The sequence below is a fragment of the Procambarus clarkii genome, chromosome 82, assembly GCF_040958095.1.
Source record: "Procambarus clarkii isolate CNS0578487 chromosome 82, FALCON_Pclarkii_2.0, whole genome shotgun sequence".
In the NCBI taxonomy this organism is placed as follows: Eukaryota; Metazoa; Arthropoda; class Malacostraca; order Decapoda; family Cambaridae; genus Procambarus; species Procambarus clarkii.
Window position 1 is genome coordinate 5,422,981 of NC_091231.1, and position 13,257 is coordinate 5,436,237.

The following is a 13,257-nucleotide window of genomic DNA, read 5'->3' on the forward strand; positions in this document are numbered from 1 at the left end:
AACAGTGGGTAAAAAAAGCGTCTCCTGTTTTCTGTCCTATAGTTGATTGGCAGTTAAGAGTCGGGACCAAAGAGCCAAAGCTCAACCCTCCAGCAAGCACAACTAGGTGAGTACATTGTGGCTTGCTGACAGTGAAGCCGTTGCTCCTTGTCTGCGTTACATTTGACCTTTTAAGGAAGTTATCTGAATCAATATCCTCCAAATTTGTCAGGATTTAAAAAAATCCTTAAAGTACCTAATTTCATCGTCATAGTTTCCTACCTTGTGCTTCAAACTCACACTGTTATCTTGTGCTACCCACTCACTCAATTACAATACTTGTTGCCTAGCTGGAACTCTATGCGTATTAGTGGCCTTGCAAGAATATAAAACCAAATGGTATGTACTCTCACAACCCAATATACCGTCTTGTATGTTATAAGTATTGTATGTATAAGTAAATTCGATAAGATCAGCCCTGTCATGTTTGGTGTGTAGTGTTGTGAGTCCTGTGGCCCTCAACCAGTAAGAAAATCAACTTAGTTCTTATTAATTTTCAAACTCCCTACTTACGTTGCTCTATTCAGACCGATCTCTTCATTAAAAACAGCTCGAAGCCAAACGAGAACCCTTTGTAGCAATCGAATGTGATACACCTGCCCCCATGAAGGTGGATAACCTTCAATTTATGACATCGACCAGCTCGTGAGGCGTTTAACCTGTCATCTTTAATCTAGTGCCCCTAAAAATCACATGAGAGAAGACCATCACATCACTAACAAGAGAAATACTGAATAAAACACTTGTATATTAGATAAAGCCCAAGATGTAGGGCGATTACAAATTCTTGAAGCCTTACACATAAAGGCAGAACAACCCTCCATAAACATTGAAATAACAGGATTATTCATTCTCTCCACTTTGTTGAACCAAGCAAGAAAATTACAACCCTAAGAAGCATTTCATGCATTCTCTACAGCAGGGGTTACAAAACCTTATATTAGCACAAGTTCGCTCCAATCTTGAGCGGCCATCACTTTCTCGGGTGGCCTGTTCCAAGTATTTAACCTAATAAAGGACATGAAGCGAGACGACTTATCTCTAGTCATGACCCAGTTAGTCAGTACAACAGAGCCCTAAACACCGGAGAAATGTTGGCGGTCGTCCTGTTATGTATAAGGCCAATGTTCTCAAGATTTCCCATTGTGGACAACCAGAAGTTGGCAACCACAACACGTTGATATACTCAAAATCCAGTGAACCTGTACCTAAAATCTAAAGATACACGAAGGTTCTGTTGGTACACAGTTGGCTCTAGCTTTATCCTGTTACTGACCTGATTGTAACTTACTAACTTAACACTAAATAAATATTCGCAATTTAAACCTGAATTTACTTAAAACATATAATAAGCTCATCATATAAATGAGTTTCTTAGGTCAAGCTTCAGCAGATGAGCTGATGAAGGATAATCTCTTACGTTGCAGTTTCACTAGGAACTCCAATGACTTTCCTAATGACCCCCTAGTCTTAGTTTTAAAAAATTAGGTAAATGCTCGAGTAATACAGAAAAGTGGAATAATGTTAGTCAAACTTGTGCAATATTTTTACTTGTCAAAATTACGTTGTGAATGCTAGTAGCTCCGTTAAAATGTATCAATTAATCTCCATTGCCTGTACTAACATAAGCCTGCCTCAAATAATTACAAGTAAGTATATACTTGGTGTTCACAGAGTTCTAACTTTGTATTCATTGTCCCTTGGATGTTAATTTTCTCAGGTTTTACATGCGAAATCCTTAATATTATTCAAGATGGCGTCAACCACGGTAAACAAACACGTAATTCCGTAGTATTTTCTTAATTATTTCGGAAATCGCTCGTCTTTAGCTCATCATTTATAGACGAGGGGAAAAGTGTGGTGTATCTAGATTTTTGTATCAAATTTTAACTTAGTTAGTGGTATGTAAAGAGACTAAAACGCCCAAGACGTTTGACCCAGGAAGTGAAGATTGAGGAAGAGAACTGTTGGTGACCCAACCCACTTGTGTCAGCCTGGGCCGCCCCGCCCCAACCCACAGTTGTTGCAGGTGTTGAGGGAGGCCTGTGTGGCGGCTGGTCAACACCCGCCACTATGTCTGTGGTGAGCGACCTTCTTTTTGTCTCGACTGTGGTATGGATGAGAGGTGGTCTAATGATACACTTTGGTACCACTTATATTAGCAGTGTTTGACCATATATTTTGGGCTGCATTCTGTTTAATTGTGTTTTTTTTAATTGTATTTCTCTTGCTGAAGCTGGCACTGCCGTGTTGCTCCATGTCTACACAATGGAGTAATATAAATGCCCTTGACAATACAGGGCAGTTTTGCAAAATATTTTGTTTAGTATTATGTTCCTCGAAAGTAAACATCAATGAAATATCAATGTGAATGAATGTTTGTCTTGCATTCTACATGATCTTTCAGTCATCACATGATGAGGTGAGTTTAATCCTCTTGCTGTAAAGTTTAATTATTATACAGACTCGTGAATTTCATTTTGATGCATTGAGTTAAAACCTGGAGAGCTTGTACTATCATAAGCCGAGTCAAGCGTGGGTGTGTATCGCTACTTATTGGGATAAATTGTTCAATAACTGATAATTATTTTTCATTGTTGGTTGTTACTGGGAGGCAGTGATTAGGAGAGCTCTTATTTACAGCTCAGTCTTATAACAAACCTAAATCCAATGAAATTGTCAGTCACCATGTTTATAAAAAAATTGCCCCCTATGACGATTTGAGCTCTTCTCAAAATGAGGCATTCAAGCTTCTGTTCACATCACATTAGTACATAACACTACCCAGAATGATTCACCTATCTTATCTAATTATACAGTCTATAATTAATCAATAATAAGTTATACAGTTAATCTTTCCTAGCTGTAATCTAACTAGACATAACATAGCTTAGCCTAATCATACTCATACAAAGTCCAGTAATATGTAGCCAGTTGGAAGGGGCGTGTTAAAAAGGAGCAATTCATCCTGATGGAGCAATTCATCCTGATACCTACCTTGAGGTTACCTTGAGGTGCTTCCGGGGCTTAGTGTCCCCGCGGCCCGGTCGTCGACCAGGCCTCCTGGTTGCTGGACTGATCAACCAGGCTGTTAGACGCGGCTGCTCGCAGCCTGACGTATGAGTCACAGCCTGGTTGATCAGGTATCCTTTGGAGGTGCTTATCCAGTTCTCTCTTGAACACTGTGAGGGGTTTGCCAGTTATGCCCCTTATGTGTAGTGGAAGCGTGTTGAACAGTCTCGGGCCTCTCGGGCCTTGATAGCTGTAAAGTTCATGACGAATGTAATGAGGTTAACTAATGGTTTGTTATGAGGCCATATCAATCATTATATAAGATAACCTACTCAAGTGCAGATTTCTGAAACTATTCAACATGTTTGTTGTGAGGGGAAATTTTTATAGGGATACAATATATGAGTATAAATATACAGACACCATGTATTTATTCATTCTTCTGTAATATTGTATATATATAAGCCTCTATAAAATCTTAAAATTGCACATGGCACACATTTTGCCTGAAATACATAAAAGTACATGGTAATCACTGCAGATGATGAGTCACAATAATATGGCTGAAGAAATGTTGACCAAACCACATACTAGAAACTGAAGAGACGACGATGTTTCGGTCCACCCCGGACCACTATTAAGTTGATTGTTGATAATCGAAGAAGTCCATTATCAGGTCTATAATTGACTTGATAATGGTCCAGGATGGACCAAAACGTTGTTGTATCTTCAGTTTCTAGTGTGTGGTTTGGCCAACATGGTAATCACTCATTTGCTGTTGTTAAAAGTTTAGTGTCTCTATGGCTGCCCTAAATGTTCAGACACTGGATGGAGATGTTACCAACAATGGTCTTCATTATTTTTTATTAAGGCCCTTTGATGGAAAGTGAGGGACTGGATTTTTTTCAAGTTGGTGTATGGTTTCTGAACGCCTGAGGAGACAAATGTGAGCCCGGTGTTTGTGCAGGACTATTTTAAATATCTAAATCATATACTATATGATTTATACTATATTATCATATACTAAATGATTTACACCCCTCCAAGGATTAAATTGACCTTCTGAAGCCCTCGATTCCATTTTCTTCAATGAAAACGTCAGATTATGAGAGTAATAAGACACCAATACTTACTACCTTATTTGTGGGATTTGTAAAGGTACTGTACAGTATTTAGTTGTATGTAGGTGCATATCAGAATGAACTCGTAATCATTTTGGTTTCCTGTTCCGAGAGTAGTCAGAGTTCTCCATATTTTTGCTCTTTTGCCCAATTATTCCATGTAACTGAAATAGTAAATGGCGAATTAAGAAAACAAAGCTAAGAATATTACTGCACTAGCTATAATATACAAGACACATCTAGAAAGCGTTTTACTGTATGTGATACAGTACAAGATTTTAAAGCATTTTTATTACAGTTTATTACTATTACAAAAATATCAAATCATTTACTGAGCCAGTTTACTGTACTTGACATGAAATTGGAATAAATGCATCCATGAGTAATTACTAATTACCAATTAGTAATTAGTAATTAATCTAATTCAGCCCCATACTGAATTAGAGTAATTCAGTATAGGCTATGAAATGTAATAAAGCAGTAATTACTTCAGTACTTTGAAGTTTCTCTTTCCTTTGCAGAATCATGGGACGCCTTTGGAAGACTTGGCTGGGTCTCGGTCAGCTGGGTGTCTCAAGGTTTTCATTCAACGAGATTATTCTGAAGGAACCTCAGTAAAATTTCAGACAAATTATCCTACTGAACTTGAAGGAAAAGTTAGTAAGATTGTCTTTGCTTTAGTTTGAGCCAATATTTCTCTTGATTAGCCCCACAAGAAAATTTAATAGATGTGTAATTAGCTGTAAATTTCATGATTACAGTTTTCTTTTGATCTGCACGAGGTATGTCCTCAAGAAAAACCCTCACATAAAATGAATGTACTGTACACATCTTTGTGCCTAGAACCTTCAATCAATGGTGAATACGTTTCTTCTGAATTAATAAAATACTCGTTCCTGTGTACAGTGGCACCTTCCAAATCTTAACCTTCCTCTAACTGATCCCTCTGAAATACAGACCAAATTTGACCACCGAATTTTCCCTGGTTCATTCGATGTCATGAGCATTCCTTTCAAAAATAAGATTTAAAGGGCTGGATCCTGATGGTGCACAATAAAATTAATTGTTCCGAAAAAATAATTTTTTCTTTTGACATCGTTAATTAACATTTAGGACTGGATGTCAATTCTTGTATCTTTGGCACCCTTTCCTTCTATCAAGGGGTCTGTTTTGGCCTCTGGTTCCCTCTGGCCCCTTAAGGGCCTGATATGTGAATTGAATGGTGTGGAACTATTTCGATTGCAAGCACCAGAGCCTCCATGGATCCACCAGAAAGAGGTGATTCATTACATTCAGTAGTTTTATATTAAATAAATGTGCGCACACTTGGTTTCTTATTGGTTCTCTCCCAAAGTCACCTCTACTGCTGTTTTTTCTAATTTTTCCTACCCCAGATATAGTTGTTGGTTAGTAGCACTCCAAATGCAATTGTATTCTAGGAGTGACTGTTGTCTTCCTACTTGACAAAACAGCATGATTCTCTGCATCCCAAAGATTCTGATTGTTAACATTTTAGAAAGGGGCTCTGCCTTCCCTTTTAATTATACAACAATTACTGAAGTAAGGAGATCATCATGAGGAGATGGTGAGAGACTTGGGTACCTTTTTAAATGAGGTAACTCGCACAGAGGTGTTTAAGATCTTTAGGAAAAACAAAAAGCCTCGATGTATTTGTTAGCTTTGCCATTAACAACCATAATGTTACATTCTGCTACTGCTTGCTTTCTTGAACTTGTTGTTCATACCACACCAGTATCTATCCTCTTAGTTGTTTTAGCAGAGAATGATAGAATTATGGAGATTAGTTGAAACATTTAGCGAATGTGAAAAATACTAAATTGAATGTGGACAAAAGTACAATTGATGACGATGGAAGGGAATTAGGTGTATGAAATTAGTAATTACTTAAGTGTAGTTGCAGGATGAGAACTATGCTCGTGGTGTCCCGTTTTTCCAGTACTGTACTGTCATATGATGCTTTGAAATTAATAACGGTTTTGGTTTCCACCACTGCCTTGCTTGTTGTTCCAACCGTCTACCACTTTGTTTGCACAAGAAAACTTTCCAATATTTTTTCATCACCATTTTTGTTTTCTTAGCTTGAATTAATGACCTCGTGTTCTTGAAGTTGCATGTTTCAAGAGTTTCTCTTTGTTAATTTTTATCAATTTCTGTTACAATTTATGTATGTAGTGATCATATTGCCTCTTTTTCTTCTACCGTCTAGCTTTGGCATATTTAAAAATCTAAGCCTCTCTTCATAGATCTTGTTTTTCAGTTCTGGAAGCCATTTCATAGGATATCTGCATATTTTTCAGTTTATTGACATGCTTCTTGAGATATGGGGCACCATAGAACTGCTGTATATTCCTATTTTGGTCTCACAAAGGTGGGAATGTTGAAGTGCTTGAAGTGGTTGGCTAGTTTTTAGTACTTGGAATGTCTGGCTGATAAATGAGGAATTTGTGTAAATAAAGTTTAGAGTGAATTGGGGAAGGAAATTATCCAGTGTAATGAAAGCCTTGGTTAGAAAGAAAAAGATTGGAAGAAATGTATCCAGCAAACTGTATGAAGGAGTGGTGGTTCCCTCCCTTATGTATGGATGCATTTTGTTGAACAAGAGGACAAATTTATTTTTATCAGAATGCAGTACAGTGCTCTTGTGCATACATTTCCTTACACAATATTAAGCTAAGGGTTTCTTCTCACTCAAAATTTGATAATGTTTTATTTCGTTTTAACAGATTGAAAAATCAGTGTTTGTAAATACAATCAATGACATCAATGGTATGTTTGTTGAGGCTGAGAAGATGTCTTGTGGCCGTTACTGCGAAGGTTGTCTTGGATGTCTAACGGCGTACCTCGTATTTTTTTGCATGGAGACACACTATGAACAGGTTGGTATGCCTTATTTTAACTTTTTCCGAGTTCAATATTGTCATTGTGTGTGTGTGTGTAGATCAGTTTTTCATAAATTTAGTATTTAGAAAATAAATATGTATTTCTAGTTTCAAAGTTTTACAGTTAGAAACACAATTATGTTAAAATTAATTCATCTGTAAAGTTGAGAATTAATTTCCTTACATTTCAAACTTCAGAGTCTCTGAATATTATTTTTTACGCTTCAACTGCTTAATAATCTCTCTCTTGATTATGAACTTGCAAAAGAAGTGCATCTTCACTCTAACCTGGCTCTAATGAATTCCCGGTTAGTTGGAACAAATTGTATTTGGTACAAATTGTTAAGTGGAACATACAAATGTTCAATTGAGGATTGTTTGTCCAAGCTGTCGCTGAGGCTGAGTATCAGAATGTGGGTGTGTTATCATTCATGATCCACCTAATCGAAGTGTAAGCAATTTTACAGTGCTTGAAAACTTTTAATAAAACTTAAATACAGTACAACATAATATTTTTACAAATTATATTATAAAAATACAGTTCTAATATTTAAAACAATACGCACAGAATAGCCAAAAGTGAATACAGTATTATTAAGCTTCAGTATGTTAATGATGATCATTTTTACCCAAAGGAAGTTTAGCAAAAATACTAAAGTACAACACACTATTATGCATATATTATTTTCAGTCAATAATAATTCAAAATCATATACAATATATATATATATATATATATAAAAAATGCTTCCAAGCCAACAGTTGCCTTCTTTTGATAATTACCTTACCTTACCTTACCAAGCCAACAGTCAGTACATGTGGTCAAACATCATTGCTGGTTGGTTGGCTTGGTCTGAGATGTTGCTGTCAATTGTTATACTATCTGCACTGTAATTTCTCTCCTTTATTAGCAAGATTGTTTACTAAAGCAATCATAGTGCTGAAGTTTGTAATTAAAATTTGGGATATATTTCCATTTGAGTGAATATTGATTATCAGTGCTTGGAGTGTAAGCTGCCTGCTGGTATGACTGAGGTGAGAGTGGTTCCCTCCCTCCCATACAAGCTCCATGAAAAATGTCTAGAATTTCATTTGTTTGGTTTGATTAATGATTGTATATATAAACTTGATGCCCAAAGGAAACTATTATACAACTATTGTCAGTTAATACTAACTCTAAATACATAAATTTTTGTATACACAAAAACATAAAAATGCTAAGCCACAAATCAATTGAGTGGTGATGTTGTCAATTATCACATTACTGTATCTGCTGTCATTACTGTGTCATTACTGTATCATTACTGTATCTGTAAATGACATATGTAATATGTCATTTATTATTAGCAAGATGTCGTACTGGGGCAGTTATAATGCTGAAGATAAGTAGTTGGAGTATATTTCCATTTGAGTGAAATTTGACACCATAAAATTTTTTAATATTGAAATATTTCTTTTATTTCAGATGATGAAAAAAGTGACTAAGTATGTAGCAGAACAGAATGAACGTGCATGGACTCCTCGTGGTCTACTTATCACCAACCCTATAGAACGTGGACTCAGAGTTGTATCCTTTCTTGCTACCATAATTGATTTGTATTGGCATGCTTCCTTACCAAGTTATGATTGCTTACCAAGTACTCATATATTTTCAAGGTCTTGCTCTTCATTTTATTATTAATATTATTATTATTATTATTATTATTATTATTATTATTATTGTAATGTGAAAATGGAGATGAATTTAAGTTAATTTCCCAACTTGATAATGGCCACAAGATGCTAGAAGTCAATCAAAATATAGAGTCTGAATAACTAGATTTCAAACTCTTGATAGGGAAAGATAAATTTAAAATAAGAAAGTAAATACAGTGGTACCTCGGAACACGAGTGTCCCTGTATGCGAGTTTTTCGGAATACGAGCAGAATTTCCTCGGAAAATGTCTCGGAAGGTGAGGGTTACCTCGGAACACGAGTTTGTTGATACGTGTACAGGCCGACTAGCGCATGGTGGCACAGCGATCGCGCCTCAGTTTACCAGTGTCTTGCGTCCAGTGACTATCCCACCTGAATTCTTCACAAGGATTTACAGTTTTTGTCGGTTTTTTGGCCATTTGAGCATAAAAGTTGTCATTATATATCTTGCCATGGGTCTCAAGAAAGCCATTGGTAAGGTTCAACCTAAGAAAATAGCTGTGAGTAGAGGCAGTAGAGGATGTCCCTTCTTGATTAAGAAAATGTGTGAAGTATGGGAAGAACTGCAAAGTTTTGTTGAAAAAACTCACCCAGATAAAGCTGTAGCAGGCCGTTGCATTGACCTTTTAAATGACAATGTGATGTCTTAATACAGACAAGTGTTAAAATGTAGGGAAAAACAAGTGTCTTTAGACAGATTCTTAGTAAAACAAGCAAGTGCTAGTGGTATGCAGGCAAAATGTGCCAGTGTGTGCATACCAGTGAAGTCCTTACTGCCTGATGTTATAATGGAAGGAGACTCCCCTTCCAAACAGTAACACCTCTCCTCCTCCCTCCTCACATCTTCTATACACCAACAGCAGTCCTCAGCAAGGGTAAGTAATAACTTGAACATAGTTTTGTAGGTTTATTTAGATGAATAAGGTATAAAAATTTAGTTTGATGTGGGGTTTTTGGGGTAGTCAGGAACGGATTACTTCATTTCCCATTATTTTTTATGGGGAAATTAGCTTCGGAATACGAGCCGTCTCCAGGAACGAATTAAACTCTTAAACTGAGGTACCCCTGTACTGTAATTCAGAGTACAGTACGATATTTACATTTGGGTGTAATTGAGGAAAGATGTGTGCTTTGAGTGAATGTGTAAGATAGTATGGAGAAAGACCTAACAAAGTTGAATATTGAATACAGTATACGTTTACAGTAAGGTGTATGTTTTGTATGGGATATAATGAGGATATTGTCTGCCATTTCCTTAACCACTTGATCAGATTGAAATTAGTGTATTAACAGAAGCAGCAAGTACGAGATCCCAATGAGACGTCCATAGCAATACTGTTACTGCTGTACAGGACTGACAATTCCTTCATAATCACCGCTCACACTCATCTTCATTGTTAGCCAGTCATAGTACACACACACATGATCATCCACAACATTTATAACATTATATGGGTTACTCTATGTAGGTTTAAGAGATAACTATGTGACTTTTAGAAGAATGGGATGAGCCACATCCTCACTGTACAGAATATCAATATATTTTGCCTTTCATATTTTAATGTGGTCAAGACCTGAAATTGTTTCTTTCGTGTCTGGTTTAGGCTAGAGCTTGTTGACTGCGTAAGGCTATAGGCAGCTGTGTGTGGCCTTTCTACTGCAGGAGAAAGATTTCAGCTACTGTATATCCTTTTGTTGTAGTCTGTTATGTAGTCATTTTTGTCTTCGTCTATTGATAGAAATGGGGATATTCGGCCCTTTTGTTTTGTATTTACTGTACTAACAAAACTGTATTGAGTGTTACACACATTTGTAAGGAAAATTTGAGGAAATGCCTTTATTATGGAAAACAAAAAGTGTAGTTATTCACATGTCAAACCAGTAGATGAACTGCCACCTTTGCATTTGTAGAATTAATTGATGGTCCACAAAGCAATGGACAAGTGTTATGTGTTCATAATACAAATTTAAAGTTGAAAACAATTAATATAACAATCAAATTAATTTGATTTTTTTGATGTGCAATAAAACTTTTAAATAGTTTTCTAATCCAAGAAAAATATTGTACAGTACTGAACATTTTGTATACATTATATGGTGAATAACTTTTGTTTCTAAATATCCACAACAGCTGTCAGAGTAGATGACATTGGGGTTGTCTTAGTTTTGTATGCCATATAAATGTCACATTCCTACATGTCAGAATTGCCATTATAATTAATTAATATATATATATATATATATATATATATATATATATATATATATATATATATATATATATATATATATATATATATATATATATATATATATATATATATATATATATATATATATATATATATAATATAATATAATATAAAATATGAATAAAGTTAACTGAAGTATCACTTGACCGGCTTACTCTACAGTTTCTCAGAGTTCTTTCAAAAAGTACCATAGCAAGAAATTACTTTGACAAGCTCAATATTATCTATCATGATAGTGGAAGTACTGTAGTTGGAATGTAGACATACGGGGGCAAATTTAGCTACACCATTGGGTCGGTATAATCTTTTTGTAGCCAGTCAGAGAATGGTGACGAATGCATTGAATGCATTGTGTTTATAGCTGAGGTCCTGCCCGAGTGGCAACTAGGAAGCCACTGAGAGCTGGTCAGGGAGGTACAAAGTGTGGTAGGCTGTACTCTCATGGTCAGGAGAGTGTTGCTGTCTCATCTGTCTTCAGTTATAACTCTTACTGCAGCTTTTGTGCCCGGCTGTCATTACAGTGATGGGTATACGGTGAAGCCATTTGACTCCATCGGTTTATATCTTTACAGTTGCTTTGCCATGTAGTCTGTTATTTTTATCTCTTGAAATTTAGTTTTGAACTGTTTCAGCAGCTTTCAACCAGTATTGTGAACCGATGGGGTTTTGCTGAAGCGTGGAATTTGATACATTTATAAAAGAAAAGCCTTATAATGTTAGTGTTGAGTAATCTATAGCTGGCTAAGTTTGTAAAATCACATTTAAATCATCATATTTCATATTTACATGTTACTGCATAATTTATGTTACTTCATATAATTCTATTTTTTGTCTTGTCTAGTATTTTCTTTTGTTATTCCTTTGATAAAAACTGATCATTAACAAAATTTCTATTAATTATAATAGATTATTCCAGATTTTTCTGTCAGCATTTAATTGTTTTAATAATCAAAAGAGAAATTTGGTTAATCATATAATTACACTGAAAATGGACCAACCACTGATGGTATATATATTGTAAATTACATGGACAAGATCTTGTGAAGCAAGACTGTAACAAGCATTCCAGTGGGTTTCCTTGCCTGAAACTTGTAATGATCAATATTTTAAAAGTGTATCTTAATGACCTCTAGCATGTCATGACAATACTGACTTAAATGTTAATATCTTTGTATATCCAAATAATGTTCTTTATGTATATGATTTAGCATAATAGATGATATTAATATATTTATTACAGTATATCAATAAGTAATTCTGTGCATCCCAAGACAGTGTGTATTCTCCAGCTCTTGTATACAGCATACAAAGACACAATTAGAAAATGGCATTTATTTAACAGTAGGAACTGGTACTGATAAGGTGTATGATACTTAAACATGTTCATTAATGTTGATTCCAAATGCACATACTGGTAATTTGATAAGAACTAGTGTGGTAGACATTGATGTGATGCGTGTAAAAACGAGCAGTATGCCTGGATGTTGGTGCTATTCTGCCATAACGTTCTCGTACTCTCATTATAATGAACAGCCTCATTGAGTCGTTAAGAAATTTTCAACTAGTTTACATGTAAAACTTTATTTTACCACAGTAGATTCTGCATTATGTCATCTCATATACAATGTGAAAGGCTGTTCTGATAAAATTGAGTAACTGAAAATAAGTTTAGTTTGTAAATTTATTGCATGTGAGATCTTCTTTTGTAGTTCAGTATAGGCAAATTTTTTGTCACCCAGTAATAGCAGATGATTATTTTATATACAGTGGGACCCCATTAGAACAAACTACTCTTAAAACGAATTCACAGATGGACTGAACATTTTCTAGTCAATTAGAAATCAGTGTTGTGGTAAAACTTTGTCAGAACTTTAAACATTTTTATAATCGTTTAAATTTTATGCCCTGAAATAAAGGCCTTTAATTTTAAATTTTGGTTCGGAAATGTTCACCATTGATTATTGTTATCATATGGTATAAAAATGAGGATTACATCATAAATTTGTTTACTCTTTTAATTGAGTGTTGGAGACAAACAAAAGTTGACTCTAATGCTGTTTGAGATGAAAGTGAAATCTTAATAAATATTTCAGTCAGGAAGGAGCTTGTACTTGCCTAATAGTACTTATGTGGTGGAGGAAATGCACTTTGAAATCTCCTGAAAAGGTAAGTGTGAATTTGACAGTACATTGCAGTGTAGCATTTTGTAATTTGTTTTAATAAAAAAGCTTTTGTTTA

General features: G+C 35.3%; 1 protein-coding gene across 2 annotated transcripts; it reads left to right on the top strand.

Annotated features, from left to right (window-relative positions):
• Positions 1-1,778: 1,778 nt before the first annotated feature.
• Positions 1,779-13,257, top strand: LOC123764375 (golgin subfamily A member 7). 2 transcript variants are annotated; one of them, XM_069315974.1, is made up of 5 exons: positions 1,779-2,121; positions 4,694-4,828; positions 6,917-7,069; positions 8,538-8,639; positions 10,039-13,257. In XM_069315974.1, the coding sequence occupies exons 1-5, from the start codon at positions 2,113-2,115 to the stop codon at positions 10,084-10,086; spliced, it is 447 nt and encodes a 148-aa protein (XP_069172075.1). In that variant the 5' UTR covers positions 1,779-2,112; the 3' UTR covers positions 10,087-13,257. The 2 variants fall into 2 exon arrangements, with proteins under 2 accessions (XP_069172075.1, XP_069172074.1); XM_069315973.1 differs by lacking the exon at positions 1,779-2,121 and adding an exon at positions 2,420-2,461.